A 23,650-nucleotide genomic window follows, 5' to 3' on the forward strand; every position below is an offset into this window, starting at 1 on the left:
CTTGGACCCCACTTCTGCCCCTTGGTTTTGCAGAGCTCCTTTTTCTCCTCACATGAAGCCTGGTCCTCCTTCTACAGAACTTCAGCAATACAAGTCAGCAGGGCCGTGACTCATTGATCGTATCATCATTTAATTAACAACAGAGAAGTGCATTTCTCATAAAGCTTGCCATGATAGTGTTTTTTTTCCCCAAAGCTTCATTTTGCAATCCCGAAGTTTCCTTTTAATAATTAGACATGAGTGTTTTTCATGGCCCTCTTGACTCTATTATGAAGTTGGCCACGTAAGTGTAATTTTTGCTCTTTATAAAGCTGATTTTTAAATATAAAAACCATGGATAGATTTTATAAAATCATTTTTCCTTCAATTGAATTTAATTAGATTAAAAAGATATCTTCCAAGGGCAGCTGGGTGGCTCAATGGAATGAGAGCCAGGCCCAGAGATGGGAGGTCCTGGGTTCAAATGCAACCTCAGACACTTCCTAGATGTGTGACCCTGGGCAAGTCACTTAAAACCAATTGCCTAGCCCTTAATGTTCTTCTGTCAGTACTTTGTATTGGTTCTAAGACAGAAGATAAGGGTTTTTTTAAAAAAAGACATTTTCCTCTAAGTAGCTCAAAACATGTTTTCAGCCTTTATTTCACACATTTTTCCCTTGAAGAACTATACATATTCAAAGTGCCTAATCTCATTATTAAAAATACACAAAGAAAGAAAGTGAATGGATGAATGAATGAATTATAAACATACTCTCATATTACAGACTTTGTGTTTTCTTTTTCTTAAGTCATAAACACATATTAACAAAGAGATATACTTTGAAAGACATATTCATCTTCTTCCCCCTGAATTTTATGTAATTCTTCCATTCAACAAATATTTTGGGGTCATTTACTCTGTGCTTAACACTATGTTAGGTGTTGGAAGAATTTAAAAATAGAAAGAGATTTGTCATAGTTCCTTATGAACATCAGTCTCATGGAAGAAAGATACAAATGAAACAAAGGAGGGCATATACAATATGACCTGGTGTTGAAAAATAATAAAAATGATGAGGATTTTGTGATGTCAAGGAGGAGGCTGTTGTGGTCATGGAGTAAGCCATGTTGTTATAATTTGAACTGGGTCTTGAAAGGTAGGCAGGATTTGGATCATAAAAAGGAAAAAAGAGAACATTTTTGGTTGGGAGGAAAGGTAAAGCATATAGGTGCAAATGAGTTTAGAATGCATCACAAATAATGAGACCCACCTAAAGAGAGTGTACATGTGGAGAGTTGTGGTAGGTAGGATTAAATAGGAAGAATTGGACCAAATCATGGAAAGTAGGAATTGTAGGAATGACATAGCCATCCTTGGCAATGTAATAATTATCACCTAAAATGTTCGTACTATTTGGAATGAGAAGTCGAAATATAATAAATTGCCCCTTCCCTTCTGAGTTTTAGTCAGAATGGTAAGCATTAGGAAAATGGTTCCCACTGAGTCATGCTACTACTTTGAAGAGATGACTTTCTGATTGTTAATAGGGCAGGACTGCTTTGATTTAAAAAAGCATAAGATCCTGGATGTAGACTTAGAAGAGACCTCAACAATCCTTTATTCCAATACCCTTATCTTACAGATGAGGGAGGGAATGGGAACTTAAGTAACTTGGCTTAAGGTTGCAAGGCAGCAATTATCAAAAGTAAGATTTAAACCCAACTCCAGTGATGCTAGAGACTCTTTGTATTGGACCATGCTTCCTTCTCCATTCAAAATTGACTTGTCCCTTCAACTAAGTACAACTCCACTGGCTCTCAGATTTAACATAGAGCCTGAAATATAGAAAACATAATATTAATCTCAGCCCTCAGGGGTGAGGAACAGTCATTAACTCTGCCTAGAAGGTTAATCTGTGACTTGATTAAACTGGAAATATTGGCCTGAGGTCTATTTAACTCAATTATCTTTCTTGTTGATGGATAAGGACAGAACATGAACTTTTCATCTTTCCTCTCTCTTCCATATTTCTCTCGGTTCTTCTCTAGTGACTGGTGAGAAATATGGTTGAGACCACATCAGATAAATATGAATAATCCAGGCCAGTTTTCCTTGTAGGAATTCTTGGGTGCGTTTTTCTTTAAAGATATTATTAAGAATGATGAACACAAGAAATCTGAGAGTAACAACATCCTTGCCCTCAGATCACCTGTCCTACTTCTATTCCAGCTGGGAGAGAGAGGAAGCAACACGTGACAGGCAAGTCAAACTACCGCCACCAGCTTGACCTCCTTCAGGTAACTGATAGAGACAGTCCTGAACACAAGAATCTTCGGGAAATGCTTCCAACTTAGCACCTTTAACCATCATCACTGGAAACAGCCTCTGTCAAGATGCAGCCTGGCAACTGCTTCTATGGGTGTTACAGCCATATCTATTGAAAATCTAAAAAGAAATTAATTAAAGTCCTTGTTGGTATCAAATGGTCCAACATCAGATATTGTTATAATTTTATCAGGAAAATGACATTAAAGAAAGAGTACCTCTGACTTTGCTACTGGTGGGCATGGGACTTTTCAGTTTGACTTAAAGCTGAAGCCTTCTATTATAAGGGAGTGCTGGAAAGTGTTTAACAGCCTGTTTAATCTGTTTAACATCGGATCTCCCAAACAAAATAGTATGCAGGGCACATTTTAAAGTTTAACCCAATATGATTTGGAGACGTTGAATTTGAAAGATCACTCCGTTGCACATATTAATGATATGGAAATAGGCTTTGAACAATGATACATGTAAAACCCAGTGGAATTGTTTGTTGGTTCTGGTAAGGGGGAGGTAGGAAGGGAGGGAAAGAACATGAATCAGGTAACCACAGAAAAACATTCAAAATTAATTAATCAATAAAAATTTAAAAATTAAAAAAATAAAGTTTAACCCAAATTATTAACTTTTTTTTTATCACTTTGTTAAGTCTAGACAATCAACAAAGCAATAAATCAAGCCTCGATTTAAAGCATTTGCTAATTTCTGAGGAGTAAGTGCTCACACTGAAAATTCAATAGTTAGTTGGCTTTCTCAAGTTTTTTGAGTTTTTTCCAGCACATAAACTTTCTTTCCCTATGCATTATTTATCCCATCAGAATGTTGAGCTACTTGAGAGCTTTTTCTTTTATCTTTTTGGGATACAGACCTAGTAGCAGTAGCATAGTCACAGTTTTAGAGCCCTTGGTATATTTTTCTAAATTATTCTCCAGATTGTTTGGACCAGGTCACAACTTTACCAACAGTGCATTAGTGTAAGACAGATATGATTCTAGCCCAGTACCTTTTTTTGAAAGATTGCCAATCTTTGCTTCCTCTTATGAGATCCATATTGCTGAGATATGGGTTCATGTCTCAGCAATATGGATCTCATGCTCTCCTGACAAGAATTAAAGTGCCTCTTGGAGAAGGACTGGGAAAGAAGAGGCTAGAAATGTTCATTCTGCCTCCTTTTGGGCCACACAATGACACCTCTTCCCCACACGTGGGAAACAGCTGTAGCTACATTTTGGTAGGCACTCTCCTGTTGGCTAGTTACCAGGGATGAAGGGAGAGGCCAGCCGCCTCTGAGATCTGAAAAGCCTAGGAAAAAGGACATACAGAGAAGGTGATCTGATATCCTCCAGAGGTTTGCTCAGGAAGGCAGGAACTCGTGGCTTATGACCGAATGGAAAGAAATATACCTCCCTGTGTGATCCTCTGGACAGCTCTGAGCCTTGTCCTTATACCTCAAAGGCATTATTAAGTAGAGAAAAGTCTGAGGAACAGGCATTGCCTCTATATATGCAAGGAGTTCCACTTCAGTATCCCGTTAAGGCTTTTCATGATGACACAGTTCAGACTTCAGTCATTATGGCCAAAAGGAAGCAGGATGAAGGTATTTGTGTGTGCTCTGATGTGAGAGAAACAGTATACCCATGTGCTTTTTTCCATGTTCTAAGTGAGAATGCTTCAAGGGGGTCAAGAGGATAATACATTAATTTCAGTATAAGGTACCATAACATTTTCAGTCCCTCCTTGTATGTTTCCATTTGGATTTTAGTCCAATTATTCTAATTTATTTTTCTATATATGACCCCAGTGTGTAGTACATTCTTTTGGTTAATATTGTGATAGATTTGCATATTTGTACCAAACTAGAAATTTCTCTGAAAGTCCTTATGTCTTCAAGTATTCATTAAACATTTATCCCTCTCACTTATTTACAAAATTGTCTGTTTATTCAGTGTAATCCAGTCCATCAAGCATCTATTCCTTTATTGCCTAGAAAGGTGACTTCCAAAGTAGGGCCACCTGGGGGATCATGGCCTGATTCTAAGGGGTCCAAGCACAAATCCTAGGGTGGAACAATGGTTTATATTCCATTTACCCTTTGATAGCCAATCCTGGGGTGTGTTTCCAACACAAACGTGCAGATCTTTATCATTTAATACTCTGTCTCCTTAATCCACTGTGCAAATTCTCAGCCTTCCTACTTGCACTTTTGCACTTAGTCCTTCAGGGTAATTATGGGGAAGGTATAGACTTAATTATTACCAGTAGTTGTGGCAAATGCCATTGGAAAAATTGGTACTCCTTCCTTTTCCCCCTAGATCCCCTTGTGACTCTGGAAGGTGGCTCTTAAAGGGTGGGTTCTGGCACCAGAGCAGTGACCAAAAAGTTAAAAATACCATCACCTCTTTTCATTTTGAGTGAGACAGGGTGAGTTGCAAAGGATAAGCAGGGATGGCTGGGTTGCAAACTGCATTGCAGAGTCTATTACATTATATTTCCTCAAACCCATTCCTCTTCTGAACTTTCTTACTGTATTTCTAGCAAGGACACTGTCATACTTCTAGTCACCCAACTTGCCACTTTGGTGTTGTCTCCAGTACATTCTCAGTGTTATCCCTAAATCTTCTTACCTGGGCAACATTTTAAAAATCCATTCCTTCCTTCTCATTCATTACCCTAATTCAGGTCCTTATCATTATTTTGTGATATAGTCTTCTACTTGGTCTTCCTGATTGAAATTTCTTCCCACTTCAATCCATCCTTCGCTCAGTTGCTAAAGTGATCTCCAAGTCTGACTGGATTATTCTTTTCATTCGAAAACTCCTAATCTCCATTTGATGAACTCCAATGGTTTCCTCCTTGACTCTGGGATCTAATATTTCATTGTCACATCTGCATTTTACGTTACACATTTACATTTTACATACATATATATATATACATATTGCATTACATTTTTGGTGTAAGTTTTAAAATGTAAATAATTTTAGCATAGCAATATAGATAATTTATAAATGATACATATATTGAAGAAATATGCTATTTTTAACTGATAAGGATGCACAATTAAAAAAAATTGAAGAATGTTGGCCTAGAAGGTCACAAGTTATTTTCAGGGAAAAGGAAAGGGAGATCAGTGACAGCTCCAATCTCTTCTTGGATAAGTGTGACAACAGATTTGGAAATTAATAAAGTTTTAAAGAGAGATATTAGGAGAAACAAATCCTGTGGAGAAGGGGACAGTCATCCTCAATAATCATAAACCAAATGGGAGAAACAAGAGAAAAAAAAGTGACAGGAAGTTCCTGATAGGAGTTTTAATTGTCTTTAATTAAAGATTTTGGTTTTGATCTGTTAGGTAACCTAAGAGGCACTTGTGCAGAGCATCTAGAACTGACCTTAGCGTCAGGAAGATTTGAGTTAAAATCTGGCCTCCGCTACTCATTAGGGAGACAATATGGTGTAGTGGAAACAGCATTGTCTTCAGAGTAAAAGGATTTGAGTTAAAAACTTTTTATTTCTAAATCACATAATCTTGGAAAAGATGGTTTCGAAGAAACATGGAAAGACCTGCATGAAGTGATGTGTAGTAAAATGAGCAGAAAAGAAAAACAATTTGTATTTTTTTTCTCTCCTCTACCTCCTTCCTTTATAGAAATGAACAATTCTGAAAGACTTAAGAACTCAAGTAAACTAAATGGTTAATGGTGGTTTCAGAGGACTATTGAAGAAGAACACTGCCCACCTCATGACAGAGAGATGATGGACTAATATGCAGAAACATGTTTTTAGACATGGTCAACATGAGAATCTGTTTTTCTTGGCTGTGCTATGTGACAGAGAAATCTTCCCATCCTTCCTTCCTTATTTGCTATCTTTTTTTCTTTCTTTTCTCCTAATTTATGGAGGGAGGTATAAGAGAGAAAAGAATAATGCTTGAAAATTAAAAAAAAATTTCCATAAGCCTTAGTTTTCCTAACTATAAAATGAAGGTCCTGGGCTACACATTCTAGATCCCTTTCAACTTTAAATCTCTGATATAAATAATGTGGAGTGGTAAGTAATGGAGGCTCTGGTTTATCTTATCCTCTTCCTCCAGGACATTTTCTAAAGGAATACAAAAAACTCCACTAGGTTCAAGGATGTCTACTTCTTTGCCTTAGGGTTCCTTATTCTGTTTAATTCCTCTTTTAGTCTCTTTCAGATGAGATGTCATATAGTTATAACTATCTCAAAGTGAAATGGGCTATTCCAGGAGACAAGGAGTTTACTTCCACCGCAGCCTTTTAAACAAAGAAGAGATCACCATCTCCCAGGTGTGTGGTAGTGAGGATTCTTGTCTAGACACAGGTTGTACAATATGGTCTCTGAATTCCCTCGTAACTCTGAGACTCTAGGATTCAAAAATCCATTCTTCTGTCAATATATTCTTTAAAAAATTAAAAAAAAACCTTACTGTCAGCTTTGGAATTGATACTGAATATCAGTTCCAAGGCAGACACCAGGTAAGATTGAGGTGATTGGGGTTAAATGACTTGCCCAATGTCATATAGCTAGGAAGTTGTCTGAGGCCATATTTGAACCCAGGACCTCACGTCATAGCCAGGCCAGGCTCTCTATCCATTGGGCCACCTAGCTGCCTCTGCTATTATACTCTTCCATATTTCCTTTCTCAATGATATCAATGAATGAAGAAATGTTCTTAGACATCTCCAGTGAGTTTCTCATCCAGGTTCCCACAATATAGCTCCCAAGAGGAAGGTAACATTTAAAATTTGAACTTTTTTTAATCCATGTTTATATGGGTTCAGGGCTCTGGATTTTCTTTGCTCTAGGTTTATAAAGGTTCAGTCCTTCCTTTTGCTCTTACCATATTTCACTGAACTATTTTCTCACTTTATTTCATTTCCTGTTCTCACTCTATTTTCGCACTCCTGCCATTGGGCAACTTTGGGTGACTGTCGTCTTGACTTTTGCTGCTGAGGCCTGATTACATTCTATTTTGCTTCAGGGTAAAGTAGAAAAAAAAGGTCACAGGAAATACTATTCTCCTTCTTTAGTGGGTCAAATACTTTGCCTATGTAGTTATTTAATATTGAACAAAATACTTTGATTATTATTGTTACTGTTCAGACTGTTGATTGATGCCATTTGTGGTTTTCTTAACAAAAATTCTAAAACGGCTTGCCATTTCCTTCTCCAATTCATTTTACAGATGAGGACATTGAGGCAAATAGCCTTAAGTGACTTTCCCAGGATCACATAGCTAGTAAGTGTCTGAGGCTGGATCTGAACTCAGGTCTTCCTGATTCTAGACCCACTGTGCCACTTTACTGCCCAAAAAATTATGATGTAAAAACAATTTTCTTATCTGATAATATTTTTGCTCTCTGATTCTCTTTGTGTTTCTTTCTTTCTCTTCTACAGAGATAAATGTTGAATATTTTAAATAATTAGTCCTTGGGAGAAAAAGTAGGTTTTTTTCAGGTATACAATTTTTTCCAGAATCCTAAGCCCTATTAAATAATTGAAAGGGAAACATTATACTTCTTGACATAGTATGAAATGTAACTGATTTGGTTATTCATGGTCTGACCAACTGGGAATTCAGGTCAGTCTTCTTACTGGGCCAGCAAATTATTAGGTTAGTTGTATCAGTCCAGCAAAACTTTTACTCTGGGTTTGGAGCTTCAGCCAAGAAGGATATACACACTCAACATAGATCGATTATCAAGGATACTGAACTAAAAACATTAATTTCATCCATAGTCACCTATAACTCCTAGATTGCTGAAATAGCTCAGTATTAGCTTCATTTGAAGCTCAGTCTTGTGACTGAAGAATCCTTGTTAATAGTTGCAGGCAATATTTTTAGCTATCAGAAGTCCAAGAAGTATCACAGCTCAACAATGCTATAGTTCTGTGTTATAGCTCTCTCTGGAGACCCCTGAGGATTTTCCTTTGACTTTTATTGAAATGGGGAATCAATCCCTGAGAAGATAAAATGGTGGGCTACTTAGAAGTGTTAATTTTAATACAATTTCAAAGCTCCTGTCCTGAACCAGTCAACTTTTCTCAATATAGTCGTATTCCTAAGTCAAACATCATAGATGCTGCTGCTTTCCAACTCAGATCTTTACCAGTGAGTATGTAGATCAACACAGGCATCATCAACCCAGGAATTTCAGTTCTGTCATGCGTAAAACATATATCATTAGAAAACATATACACTGCCATTATTCCATGTTCTTCCTTTTTGGTCCCTCTTCCTTCTCTTCCCAAAGTACCAATGCTAGCTAAATTCCTTGTCCCTTACTTCAGTGGATGACTCTTCAACTCCTTTTGTAGCCTCCCTTGGCATCTGGTGCTTCAAAACCCACATTTGGAAGTTTTGAGGAGTAGAACCTTGAGACACAAGCGATGACTTAATGATTTATTCTAGACCAATAAAAAAATAATTTTTAGGCTTGAAACCCACTCTCTTGACCTCTTGAACACAAAAATGGATCCATGTGTCTCTTGGTACAGAGATCCTTTCCCTGTTTTATTCCTAAATGGAAGTAACTGCTAACACCCTAGTATGACTTACCAAAGGGCCAAATCTGTTCCTCATCCCAACGTTTTCATGTTAACAGACAAGATCTGCAGAGTAAATGTTAACTTTTATACTCTTTTTAAGGGATTAAATTTTATTTTATTTTCCTCCAATTACATGTAAAAATAATTCCCAACATTTTTCAAAGATTATTGAGTCTTAAATTTTCTCCATCTATCCTTCTACCCTTGTCCCCAACTTCCTTGAGATAGTTAGCAATCGCATATAGATTTAAATGTGTAATCATGTAAAACACTTTCCCAAATTAATCCTTTTATGGAAAGAAACTCAAATAGAAAAAAAAAATTAAAAAGTGAAAAACGTTTGCTTTGGTCTAGATTTGGAAAGTTCTTTTTCTCTATTAGAAGATAAAAAGTTTAAACCTTTAGCCCTTTGGGAGAGTTTTAGATCATTGTATTGTTGAGAATCGATGTTATTCACAGTTGTTCACTGTCGAGTATTCCCAGCACTGTGTATAATGTTCTCCTGGTTCTGCTTATTTCACTCTGCTTCAGTTCATGGAAGTCTTCCCAGGTTTTTCTGAGCTCCTCTTGCTTGTCATTTTTTACACCATAATAGTATTCCATTATAATCATATACTATAACGTACTCAACCATTTCTCAATTGATAAGTATCCCCTCACTTTCTAAACCTTTGTCCTCCTAAAAAGAGCTGCTTTATATATATTTGCATATATAGGTCCTCTCTCTCTCTCTCTCTCTCCCTCTCTCTCTCTCTCTCTCTCTCTCTCTCTCTCTCTCTCTCTCTCTCTCTCTCTCTCTTTAGGATATAACCTATTAATGGTACTTTTAGGTCAAAAAGTAGGTACTGTCTTATAGCCCTTTGAGCATAGGTCCAAATTGTGTCCAAATCAGTTCACAACTTCCCCAATAGTGCATTTATGTCCTGGTTTTCCCATATCCCCTTCAAGTTTGGTCATTTTCCTTTTCTTCATAATAACCAATGTGATAGCTGTGGGGTTTTAATTTGCATTTCTCTAAATAATAGTAATTAAGAGCATTTTTGCATGATTATTGAGATCTTTCATTATTTTATCTAAGAACTGTCTTCTCATATCCTTTCACCATTACTGATTTGGGGAATGACTTGATTCTTATATATTCAACTCATTTCCTATGTATTTGAGAAATGAGGCCTTTATTAGACTTGTAAAAATAAAAAGACTTGTAAAAATCTTTTGTACCATTAATGATTACTGTGTATTACTTTCCTTTGTTTTATTTCTGGCCTCCACCTCCTCCCAATTTGTCCCCTTTTCTATCAGTCCCTCCTTATCCCTTCTCTAATCCCTTTCCTCTCCAACTTTCCTATAGGGAAAGATAGTTTTCTATATCCAACTGATTGTGTATGTTCTTCCTTCATTGAGCCGATTCTGTTGAGAGTAAGGTTCACATGCTCTCCTCCCTACATTCTCCCATCTTCCTTTCCACTGTGAATGTTATTTCATGACTCTTTGATGTACAATAATTTGCCCCATTCTATTTTTCCCTTCCCTTCCCCCAGTGCATCCCTCTTTCTAATGCCTTAGTTTTATTTTATTTTATTTTATATCATCCCATCATATTCAACTCATACCTCTGCCCTCTGTTTATGTGTACTCCCTCTAACTGCTCTAAAAATGACAAAGTTTTTTGGAATTACAAGAATCATCTCCCATGTAGAATGTATGCAGTTTAACCTTATTGAATGTCTTTTGATTTCTATTTCTTATTTGCCTTTTTAATGATTCTTTTGAGTCTTGTATTTGAAAGTCAAATTCAACTCTATTCTTTTCATCAGGAGTGTTTGAAAGTCCTTTATTTCATTGACCACTCATTTTTTCCTCTGAAGGATGATACTCAGTTTGGCTGTGTAAGTGATTCTTGGTTGAAGCCCTAGCTGCATTGTTCTCTGGAATATGATATTCCAGGCCCCATGATCCTTTAATGTGGAAGCTGCTAAGTCTTGTGGTAGCCTGACTATAGCTCCATGATATTTGAATTTTTCCTTTTTTGGCTGCTTGCAATATTTTCTCCTTGACCTGGAAGATCTGGAATTTGGCTATAGTATTCCTGAAAGTTAGTCCTTTGGGATTTCTTTCAATAGGTGATTAGTGGATTCTTTCAATTTCTATTTTGTTAACCTATGTCATAATAAAATCTTTTAGGAAACATGGCAGTGTGATTGAAGAAGCATATTCTTTTTATTAGCAGGATTGAAACTAACTGGCTCAAAATTGACCTGCACCCCAATTGCCCCCAAATCTGTAATATTTGAAATGCAGGCCTGTGATTTCTGCCCTCTCACCCTATTCCACTCTGCAGACACATATATCAAGGAGAGCTTTGGAATAGACTTAAGATACTCTTGCAATAGGCAAAATGATTACACATGATTTACAATTATTAAATTATAGGGGTTATTTTTGAAAGATTAACATTTGGATTAAACTGGAACTTTCTCTGAAAGTCTATGTATTTATAGGTGAAAGGGACAAAGACTGGACCTGTAATTTCATTGCTATGGGGAAATCTTGGATGAAGAACCCTTTTCTTTCTTTCTTCCTTCTTCTTTTTTATTTTTAAACCCTTACCTTCTGTCTTGGAGTTAATACTATATATTGGCTCCAAGGCAGAAGAGTGGTAAGGGCTAGGCAATGGGAGTTAAGTGACTTGCCCAGGGTCACACAGCTGGGGAGTGTCTGAGGCCAGATTTGAACCTAGGACCTCCTGTCTCTAGGCCTGGCTCTCAATCCACTGAGTTACCCAGCTGCCCCCAGGCCCCTTTTCTTCAAAGACAAATCAGCACCTTTTCTTCTACTTATAGGCTTATAGAATTTTCTAGAATATTGAGAGGTTGTGTTACTTATCCAGGATGTGTCAGAGGTGGAACTTGAACTTGGGTTTTTCTGGCTAACTCTATCCATTATGCCATATTGATTCTCATGCCCTTTCAAGACTTAAAAACTCTTCCACTATAAAGATTGTTGAAATACAACAGTAAGTTCTTTCAGTTTGTTCTATTCAGTCTATCTTATGGAAGGAAAGTCAGCTAGTTTACCTCTCCTTTAGTAACATTCAAAAGACCTAAAAATTGCCGTCAGGGAAGAAGAATCATTGAGCTCTGAAATCCCTTTCTGGAGTAGTATTAATTTCACCAATAATCCAATGAGCTCACAGAGTCTTACTTTTGGGATTTCCTTTTTTCTAGAGACCAGAGAAGGCAACCAGACACCCTATTATTCTCATTAACCCAATATGACCCCTTAAATATGATGGTAGTCGTCTGAAGAAAGAAAATCATATAGAAGGCATACATTTATTGTGATTCCAAGCAACATTTGATTTTGAAAACAATCTTTTGAGAAATAAAGGGGGAAACTTCTAAATCAATGTTTAACATCATAAAAACTTAGAAACAAGGACAAAAGACTGATGGTTAGAGATATTTAAAGTTCTACTCAAATCATCAACATAGGTTGATTCATTATTATATTCCAACAGTTGAAAATAAGAAGTTGTGAGACATTTGATATATTAATGTTATTTTTAAATCTTAGATACTCTAGATAATGTTTTCAAAGAAGAGAGTCAATAACAAATTCATGAATTAAACAGTAGTTTAATAAATTCAACAAACCTTCATTCATCAGCACTATGTGCCTCAAAACTGTTCTGTTTCTGTAATAAATCATTTTTATTCATCATGGGTGATTTCTTGAGAATTAGGACAAACAACAAAAGCAGAAACAATGAATTCAACTAACAGATTAAAAAAGAATTCCTTTACCTTCTATCTTAGAATCAATACCGTGTATTGCTTTTAAGGCATAAGAGTAGAAAGAGTTAGCAATGTGGGGGTTAAATGTCTTGCCCAGGGTCACACTAGGTAGTGTCTGAGGTCAAATTTGAACCCAAGACTTCCCCATTTCTAAACCTGGTTCTCAATCCACGGAGCTGCCTTGCTGCCCCAGACAACTAACATATTGATATGAGGAACACAGGAAGTTGCAAGTAGAAATATGAAAAGACCAAAGTGACAAATTTTCATTATAAGCTTCAATTTGCCTCACAGACTAAATTTGGTCCCACATACAAGACTGCATTCTCTCTGCTTTCAGCAATTTCCATCACTAATTCTAGGTATATATAAAGGAGTGATGAAAATCAATTGCCTTAATTGTGGAGGACTATATTGGAGAAAATGCCACTGAATCATTTTTGGACTCCTGGATCTTTGGCCATAACTCCCACCAATCTCCTTTCCCAACCAACACAGAGCTCCAAGTGCTTGGCCATCACCTTCAGAAAATCTATACACCAAGAACTTCTGATTTCCTCAGTGTGGGAACTCCTTCCTCTGGGGTAGATTTCAGGCGGTCTATAATTTACAGTCTCAGAGAGTTGCCTAAAACTCAGAAAGGATAAATTATTTGTTAATAATCATATAAACTAATAAATGCCAGCGCCAGGTCTGGAACTTTCTGAATCAGCTCTTCTATACTCAAATTATAGCACTATATAGCCTCTCTATCTAACAATTTGGGGAAGGCTAAAGGACTTATGGGTATCAAACGTCTAAAAGATCATTAGATGATGAATTAGCTAAACAACAAAGAACATGTATAAAATAAGGACTCGCTGTGAATGTATTCTGAGCAAAGATCATTTGTTAAAGAGTTTACACCTTGATTATAATTGGACCAGGATGAAAAAAGAATATTGATTAAGCCTCATTCCTTACTCATAATTGAAATTTGAACTTGTTTAATAAGCACAATAACTAAAAAGATGACAGAAAACAATAATTACAGTTGACAAAAGTGTAAAAGGGACTTTAAATATTGGATCTTCATTGATGGATTTTTAAAAAGCATTTGCTAATACATCTAAAAGACACCATCCTTCTAATTTACATTTCACTCTTATTCTATCTGCAGTTTAATAAGCGGTTGCTTCTTCCAACAGAAACAATTCTTCTAGCACGGAGATCAAATTTATGGTATGTTGGTCCAGTAAAGAGGTAGAAATATTCTAGGGGGAAAAAAAGACATGAAATAGTTACCTTGCAGAGGTATTCAAGCTTTTTAATTGAAAGAAAATACAATATTTGTTTCCAGAATAATTTTTCTTAATGTCATATTTTTTCTCTATGCCTATGATTTCATTGATGTAGAGAAGACCTAGTGTGGGAACTCCCTCCATGAGTGTAAACTGGCAACTTATTGGTAACTTACATTCTTAATGCCTGATGCATAGAGAAGCTAAAGTGACTTGTTCCTGTTCCCAGAGCTAATGTTGAAGGCAAGATTTGAACCCAGGGATTTCAGACTCCATGACTGACTATTCAAGGCTATCCATGTTTCCTTTGAGTATTTTTGGTTCAGATCTATCTTCACAGGGCTTCTTAATGCTATTTCTAAAAATATAATTTTTCAAATGCTCTTACAAAGCAGATGTTATTATTACTTACGATCTCTCTGGAAAACAGCATCCACAGTGTTTGCCACCACTTGGAAAACATCTGCTATGTTTTTAGGATAACCAGGATCCATGGCACGTCTTTGCTTATCATATCTGATTAAAAAAATAGCCTTAGGTTTATAATAATAATAATAATAATAATAATAATAATAATAAGATAGCTCACATTTAGAGTATGCTTTATGCTTTTCTAAGTACATTTTAAAAATTGATCCTTATAAGTATCCTGGAAGTGAAGTGGGTCAAGGTATTTACACTCATTTTGTAGATGAGAAAATTGATCTACGTAGTGGTTAAGTGACTCATCCAAGGTGACATAGTAAGTGGAAGAATCACTACTATAATCCAAGCATCCTAATGAAAGCACTTCTTCTAAAATAAGAGATCTTATGGTTTGCAAAGCCATTAGTATGCTTGCACAAAACATTACATTCATGTTTGTATTTAATAAAACATCAGTTTTGAGTTCATGGTCATCAGATTCTGTGGGCTATCTGCAAAATATTTGCTTCAGAAAGAAAGAATTAAGTCTCTGAAAAAGGGGCACTCATGGTGCATTACTCTTCCTTTCTATTGTACTCCAGCGTTTCAGCCTGGCCTGATATGTTCCCTTCTTGCATTGAAACTACGATCCCATTAGCTGAATGAGGAAGGTTTTTTAATTTTGTTAAAAGGAGTTTTTATAGACTCTAACTATACATGTACAACATATAAATTATGGAAAGAATATTGACACAAGAGACACATAGGAGAACCAAGAAATAAAATACTTTATTATTTGACAGAGTCATCAATTAATAGATATAGTTGGTCATTTCTTCCATGAGTACAGGTTATAGCCCCTTCATATAATTTCATTCTTGGCGAGTAACCCATGTCACCAATAGTATGTTTGACACCATTTTTTGCACACAAGTCATCATTATTAACATACTGTTATAGTCTACTTAGAATTACAAAGTTAGAGGCAGAAAAGGCCTTAGAGATAATTTAGTCAAATCCCTGAATTTTATGAAACACATATAAAGAAAATGAAGTCCATTGAGCTAAAAGGGGCCCAAAGTTACATAGTTAATAAATGGTAAATCTAGGATTTGAATTCAAATCCTTTGACTCCACAATCAGTTCTTTTTTAACTACATCAAACTTTATCATTATCTTTCCCCTTTGTGTTATTTTTCATTTTGAATCTTCCGATGTATATATTCCATGATTTCCAACTATATATTAGAGCACCAGTAGAATATTTGCCTTAAAAAGATGATCTTTTGTCCCAAATGATCCCCAAATGGCAATGAAAAGCCTGAACGAACATCTCACTCTCTTTTAGAAAACTGGACTTTTTGTCAAAAACCTGAGTACTTTGTGACAACAAACATTTCGCTTTTTTGGAAATCTCTGGAAAATGGAATGACTCATTTTCCTCAGGATGTTTTCATGTTATCAAAAGAAAAAGGATTATATATTCTCATCTCAAAAACAGATTTCAACTTGGATATGAAAATATGTATCCTTACCTCCAGAACTGGTTCTTTACAAAGAAGTATATTTTCCTATTTTCTGTAATTGATGCAGCTGCATCCACTGCTTGAATGGATCTCGGGAAGCCAAAGTCGGAGATATCTCTGGGGAAGCCAGGCCTGACTTCGTAGCCATTTAGAGCCCAATACTGGTTGCCTACCAATAACGATGGGGAGCTCTTATGGAAAGCTCTTCCATTTCTCCAAACATTTATATCACAATTTGTGTCTCAAATTCATTATAGAAATTAAATTAGAGTAAATGGTTTTTAATAATCAGTGGTGTGTATACCCATAATGCTAAGTCACAGTTAATGGTTCCTCCTATCACTTGCACAATAAAAGCCAAAATTCCTGAATCCTTGGCCTCAATGATTTGGCCCCTACTAACATTCTTTCTTTAAACAATAAAACGCAACCTTTACTTTATGTCTTAGAATTCATACTAAGTATCCATTCCAAGGCAGAAGAGTGGTAAGGGTCAGACAATTGGGGTTAAGAGGCTCCTCCAGGACCACATAACTAGGAAGTGTCCGAGGCCAGATTTGAAGCCAAGACCTCTTGTCTCCAGGCTTGGCTGTCTATCCATTGAGCTACCTAACTGCCCCCCTACTTCTCTCTTACTTTTCCAAAATAATTTCCCATTAGTCTTCTCTGCTCCAACCAAACTGACCTACTCAGCAATCATTCCTGTCCCATGCAAAAACCATTCCCATAACATAACGTTTATTCTGTTTTCTAGGGATGCTAGAGATGTGTTCCCCTCTACTCTTTGCATTTCCAAGTCATAGCCTTCCTTCCAGCCCTGGCAAAGGATCTGACTCCCTCATTTAAATTCTTATGGATTTTATTGCCTTCACTATTTATTGGGCACTGGGTCCAGACTTATTTGCTAAATTACCACTTGCTTTTGTGATTCATAGTTTGTCTAGCAAGACTGGAAGTTCTTTGAGGACAGAAGTAAGGTCTTATTGCTCACCCTTATCCCAGTTCACACAGTCTTCCTTGCAAATAATAGAAATTCCATGACTACTTCTCAATGATGAAGGCATCATTCCATGTACTGGAAATGCCTATAAGAGCACTTTTGCTCTTGTGAAGTACTTCACAAGGAACTTCAGCAAGAAGTAACTACAATTTCCTTTTGAGTATTCTCAGCATTATATTTAGTCAGCCAGACTGGGCTTGGATATGTGGAAATATTATAAAGCTGATGGCCATTTCCAATGCTGGCTTCTCATTTGTAGGTTCTCAGAGAATCTTCTATTGACCTTAGGAAAAACTCCAAGTAAAGTTCTACAGCCAAATGTAAAGAATGTTTTAGTCAAAATCTTGAAATGGCATAGTAGAGTGGATAAAGGAGCTGTCCTTGGACTCAGGAAAACTTGGCTTTAAATCTTCCCTCTGACATACACTAGTTGCATGACCAAAGACAAGTCACTTAACTTCTTAGGACCCCATTTAACTCTCTATGATGCTAAACTTGAGATAAGCTGCCATTCTACCTCAGTGTAGGAAGTTTGCACAGGAGGTATTCTCTATATTCATGGAAGTCACAGAGCTGAATCCCAAACTATAGGAACAGATATACAGTGAAACACTGGTTTACTTTGATAATTAAATCAATATTAGGATAATAATTAGATCATTAATGAGAGGAAATGTCACATCCTTCAATTATGGGACCATTTCAGGCAAATAATTCAGAATCATATTCTCTATTTGAGTTGATATTGTTTCCTTCTAACTAGATTTTTTAAAGGAATCATACAAAACCCCTCTGAACTGATATAACTTTTCTCATCACTTTCATGTAAATGGTATGTCTAGACCAGACAAAAGTTAGGGCAGCTAGATAGAGCAATGGATAGAGTGCCAAGCTTAGAGTCAGGAAAATCCATCTTCCTGCATTAAATCTGGCTGCAGATAACTTACTAGCTATGTGACCCCGGGCAAGTCACTTAACATTGTTTGCCTCAGATTTTTTCATCTGTGAAATGAGCTAGAGAAGGAAATGGTAGACCTCTCTAGTATCTTTGTGAAGAAAACTTCCAAAAGAAGTCATGAAGAGTCAGATGCAATTAAAAAAGTCTGAACCACAACAAGATTTACCTTCTTGTCAGTTAAATATCTCCCTTCTCTAATTATGCTTATTCTACTCAGGCATCCAGTGTGCTCATAATCACACTGCCTCAGTTTACAAGAGCTTCCCACTATGGCACCCTCAGGGGCAAGGGAGTACACCATGCTTCCTACTGGACACCAAACATAGTTGATAATAGCTTGCTGGATCAGTCCGTTAATAAGCATTTATTAAGTACTTTCTATATACCACATACTGTGTTCAACACCAGGGATACAAAAACAAGAAAGGAAGGAAGTTTTTGCCTTCAAGGAGTTTAAATTCTAATGGAAAAGGACTAGATTTGGGATTTCATTGATAAAGAGAATTCCTGGAAAAAATATCTTGTACCATTGCAGGTTGGCAACTGTTTTATAACTTATGGTCTTAGCAAAATGCCCAGGGTACTGATAGGCTAAGTGATATGTCCAGGGTCATAGGACCAGTATGTCATAAGTGGACTAATAAAATGAAATAAACTTCTTTAATTCCTTATTCCCGGGCCTAATGTGTTTATAAATAAAATGACAGATTTCTGACATAGAAACATGGAACAAATGGTAACTGAGACCGGTTTATGCTTCTTTATGGGTAGTATGAGGGAAAGAGGAGAAATGCAGATACAATTACCTTTAAATAGAAAAACTAAATCATTTTCAACATCTTCATAAGCAGCTTGTATCCCAGATGGTAAAGATGGCCAGAATAAGGAAATCATATAAAATTCTGGCCTTAGTTGTTGACGTTGCTTCCGCCAAAAGTACCTGATCAGAATTAAAAAAAAGAAAGAAAGAAAAAATATTAAAGTTGAATGAAACAATGTCTGTTTTTCAATAAGTGAACCAAGATGGATGCTATGAAGTGTACTTTGTATCTTACAAAGGACTTATTTACCAAAATCATAGAGTGAAAATTATTTTGGAAATCATCCAGTCCCAAATTTCCTTGTATTTAAAGCTACTCCACAGATGTCTGTAATCATTCTTTTTTCCTTTAGAGCAAAGACTGACAAACTGTGGCTCCTGGGCCAAACATGGACCTTTGCCTGCTTTTATACATACCCTGTAAACTAAGAATAGTTTTTACATTTTAAAATTTATCATAATTTGTAGTTTGAGGGTCATACAAAAACAGTTAGTGAATTCCATTTAATCCATGGACCAAAGTTTGCCAACTCTTGTCAGAGAGGTTTAAAACAGTTTAGATACAACCATTATTTCAATAAGAACCAAAACCACCCAATCAAAATTAAAAAAGAACAAAATAGAAAGGAAAAGCAGAACATTTTAGATTAGATTTAGATTAAAGCCAATTACTTATTTTAAAAGTGTCTTGGATACAATTATAAAAGAAAAAGTTAAGGAAAGAATTGATTCAGCTTTATACTTGTCTTTGAAAACTATGACTTCATTACGAAGAGTGGTGATTGCATCAAATGTCAATTGTGGGTCACAGGTTCTAGGTGTGGTGGGTCCAGTAGGTTTGATAGGATTATTTGAACGACCTTAAAGACAATATTTAAAAAGGCAAGAATTTGAAAAGTGAATGGATACAAGACTATTGTAATGCTTCTTGAGATAAACTAAGAAGGATGGTGGTAGAAACAGAGGAGGTGCTAGGCATCTGGAAGAGATAGGATTTGCCCATTCCTAGTTGGAGGAATGCCTTTTCTAACTAAATCCAATTGAACCTATCCTATAGTTATTGATGTACCCAGTTACTAGTCCATCATACAGGTCCCATACAATTTATCCTTTTGAGAGGGGAAAAGGAGATTATAGCTGAAGCCAATAGTCTTGCCAAAGCATAAATTCTCCTCCAGCCTATATAGAAGCTCTTAAGGTAACTGCTAGGAGAGTATTGGTTGAGCCATTTAAAAATCAAAACAACCCAGCTCCTTGCTATAGGCAACTCACAAATGCTAAAGGAAGCTGACTTATGGAGAGAATCTTCAAAAGAATAAAAGATAAGTTCTTTGGAGCCTACGTAGATCCATTCCTAGGATTCTCTAGACACAAAAATGAGAATTGAGCTCAGCTTCTGAGTCTATGAACCAATTCCTAAGAACAATTGTTCACAGAAAAGAATTCTGCTTACCATAAAGAAACTGAATGCCATTAATGTCATCTTGAGGTAGGACATAGGTACTGGGTTCAGAGAAGGAATAGGTGGGGAACATCAAGGCACCAGGATCAGAGGAATGAGAAAGCCCCAGTGAATGGCCAAATTCATGAGCAGCCACAATAAATAAGTTAGTACCTGAAACAAAAGTGTGGTCATAACTTTTCTTTATATCCAAGATCCCAAGAATCATAATAATAATCGTAAATGTGGACAAGTTCATGCAAGAAATACCTGAAGAACATCCTCCACCCAGCACCCTATATTTATTCAGACATAGAACCAAGAAGAAGGAAGTAGATGGATCCAGGCACTTTTTATGTTGAGAGAGATCTGTGAAATTTTTGTAGTGGAATGTTTTGAGAATGAACACTCTCATTTAACATGAGGAAAATGAAGCGGGAGAAACATGACATGATTTGCCCAGGGTCCTGAGAGTAGTTAGTAGCAGATCCAGGACTTGAAATCAAGTCTTTGACTCCAAGTCCAAAGTTCCTTCCATTTTACCCCACTCAGTCTTCTTGTCCCCTCTTGTTCTTTCTCTACTCTTTGGTCATCCACATTCCCAATCCTCATCAGCATAGTCATGGTCAACTTCAGAATATGAATGAGAATGTATCCAAAGTAAGACAAGGGGATTAAAGATGTTCATTTTAACAGTTATAATGCCTTGCATATTCTAGCCTCTTACACAAAGTTCTAAGAAAACCTTAAAACTACCAATGAGACTCTCCAGCTACTAGAGCCATTTTCACTGATTCTCTCCCATATCTGGAATTCTTCCTTCTCATCTCTGCCTCCTGGCTTCTGCAGCCTCCTTTAAATCCCAGTTCAAATACCAGCTTCTATTGGAAGCCTTTTTCTATTCCTCTTAATTTTAGTATCTTCCCACTCTTGGTCATCTTCAATTTATCTCTTATATAGCTTTTTTTATACATAGTTATTTGCATATTATCTTCTCCATTAGGGTGTGAGTTCCTTGAGTGTAGAGACATTTACCTTTCTTTGCATCTCCAGGGCTTAGCATAGCATATAATTGTCCAATTGACTGTATGTAAGCTCTTATTATTATACAAACTTTCTACTATGAATAAAATAGTTTACTGGTTTTCCTTAGAAAATGCTTTTGTGTTTTCTTATCCACTATCTATAAACTCGATCTGGAATTCTTTGTGAAATGTCCAATCCATTTGAGTATGGTATTATAGGCAACTAAATTGATTCAATACTTAATTTTATGTTAAATTTAATGTTAAAAATAAGACTAAATTCATCTCTGTGACTTAAAAAATAGATTATTATTAGATCTTTAGCATTTCATTCTCCTCAGGAGAAAATGAAAAGTTTGAGTATAACTTTGAATTTTGAGAATTTTGAATTTGTTTTAAAATTGAAAATTTTTATATGAGCTCTCTAAGCATTCTGATATGCGCTTAAACAAGCATTTAATAATAGGATATGTAGTTAGAATTTTTATTTAGTATTATCTGGTATTTTTTTCTGTTTATTTCTTTCCATTAATAGCGTTTTGAGTCATTGCCATCTTTTAAAGGAAGCCTTTTTCTATACCTCTTAATTCTATTACCTTCCCCTGTTAATCATCTCCAATTTATCCTGAATTTAGCTTGTTTATACATAGTTGTTTCCCTGTTGTTTTCTCCATTAGACCATTTATCAAATCTTGATAAACCTTCCTGATGTTTTTAGCTTTTTGAATTTCTACAGCTTAGTATTTCTCTGTTCTTTAAATACTGCATTAACTATGTCACTGTTATGGTATTGTTAGGCAAACTATATTTTCCTAGCAAGTGTGGTTTATATATATACTTTCTCCAAATGGATTTTAATGAAAATGCAATAAGATGCTGTTAAAAAACAGTTGAGGAAATTGCCACTCCCTGTTGTTCTAAGCACCAATATCAAATGATTTTAAATGCCATCAGAACATTTTAATCAGTCCAGATTATTGCATGCCTATTGTGAATGACAGCATGAATTAGTCTTATACATGTGCATGAGCTGATTTGCTTGTTCCTTTTGAAAATTTGGTTAAAGATTCTTCATATTTTCTTTTCCACCGAAGAAGCCATTTTGAGAACCCACCTGTTGCAAAGAATATTTTTCCATAAGGTCTATCTCAGACCTCTAAGATGTGATGAACTATGGGAAATGAGGTACCCTTTCTTTTGTAAGACCTTACCCAGGAGGTCCAACCCTTCCCAGTTCTTTGCCAATGTGTGTTGTCCTTTGTAAGGCCTGCTTGCTGATGGGGAACACCCCCAGAGGCTTTGAACTTGCACCAGCCCATCTCCTTCCCCACTTTGGTGAACGGAGGGCTCTAGGCTCTCCTGGACATTATTGCCTTTGCTCTTTGCTTATTCTGAAAAAATTAGAACTGAGGCAGCACATTTGACTCTATAATGCCTTCTTATGGTCAATGATGGAGTTGCTTTGATAATGGGGAAATGACATTGTCTTCAAGAATCTCAAGATTGACTCCTTCCCAGACTTTTACCAGTGTTCAAGAGCTCAAAATGACTGAATTAACCATGAATCAATCTTGCCTCAACAATAAAATCTTAAAAAACAGAGATTCTCCCTTGCCACACTCGCCATATAAATATAATCAATACTTAAGTACCTTTCAATGACCCTAGCCTCTGGCTGGTGCTTCTTTCCTAAGCCTCTGGGAACTCAGTGTAACTCAGCTGTTGCCCATCCTTCTAAAATCTAGCTAAAGCACCCCTTTTTCTGTAGTTCAGTAGAAATCCTAGGACTGTAGTTTTGTATGTCTCCCCAGATTAATGTCTACCTTGATTAAAGATCCATTATTATAACTCTTTTGGTAGTTCTGTATTTTTTCAGGTCAGCATTTCAATGTCTTCACACAGTAAAAATCAAGTGAGATTTATATAAATGTTTGATATAAAATCAAACAAAAACGGATTGGAAAATTGTTGATTGATTGGAAGCTGAGGGAATTTTGTTGTTAATGGTTTGAGCCATCCAGTCCAACCCTTTCATTTAAAGATGAGAAAACTGAGGCTCAAGGTTAAGGGACTAGTTCAAGGTCACACAGCTAAAGTGTTAAAGGTAGGGTTTGAACCTGGGTCTTCTGACTAGAGAATCTCTTTCCACCTTGATTTTCCAGAAAAGAGATTTCAAAAACTATGGGATAAGAGATAGAGAGGAGGATCAATGGAATAGACTTGGGGTTAATGACATCAGCAAGACAGTGTATGATAAACCCAAAGAGCCCAACTTTTGGGACATGAATCCACTATTTGACAAAAACTGCTGGGAAATTTGGAAAACAATATGGGAAAGATTAGATCTAGATCAACATCTCACACCCTACACCAGGATAAATTCAGAATGGGTGAACGACTTGAATATAAAGAGGGAAACTATAAACAAGTTAAGTGAACACAGAATAGTTTACTTGTCAGATCTGTGGGAAAGGAAAGACTTTAAAACCAAGCAAGAGTTAGAGAAAATTACAAAATGTAAAT

General features: G+C 36.2%; 1 protein-coding gene across 1 annotated transcript in view; it reads right to left on the minus strand.

The window, feature by feature from the left end:
- Positions 1-13,821: 13,821 nt before the first annotated feature.
- The window catches only part of MMP8 (matrix metallopeptidase 8), a 12,921-nt gene continuing 3,092 nt past the window's right edge, over positions 13,822-23,650 (minus strand). The window contains exons 5-10 of the mRNA XM_044666259.1: positions 20,115-20,276; positions 19,404-19,521; positions 18,648-18,781; positions 15,893-16,052; positions 14,365-14,468; positions 13,822-13,925 (exon numbers count right to left, since the gene is read on the minus strand). Of these exons, the coding sequence (XP_044522194.1) occupies positions 13,822-13,925; positions 14,365-14,468; positions 15,893-16,052; positions 18,648-18,781; positions 19,404-19,521; positions 20,115-20,276 (782 nt within the window). The remainder of the gene's footprint in view (positions 13,926-14,364; positions 14,469-15,892; positions 16,053-18,647; positions 18,782-19,403; positions 19,522-20,114; positions 20,277-23,650) is intronic.

The sequence above is a fragment of the Gracilinanus agilis genome, chromosome 3 (genome assembly GCF_016433145.1).
Source record: "Gracilinanus agilis isolate LMUSP501 chromosome 3, AgileGrace, whole genome shotgun sequence".
NCBI lineage: Eukaryota > Metazoa > Chordata > Mammalia > Didelphimorphia > Didelphidae > Gracilinanus > Gracilinanus agilis.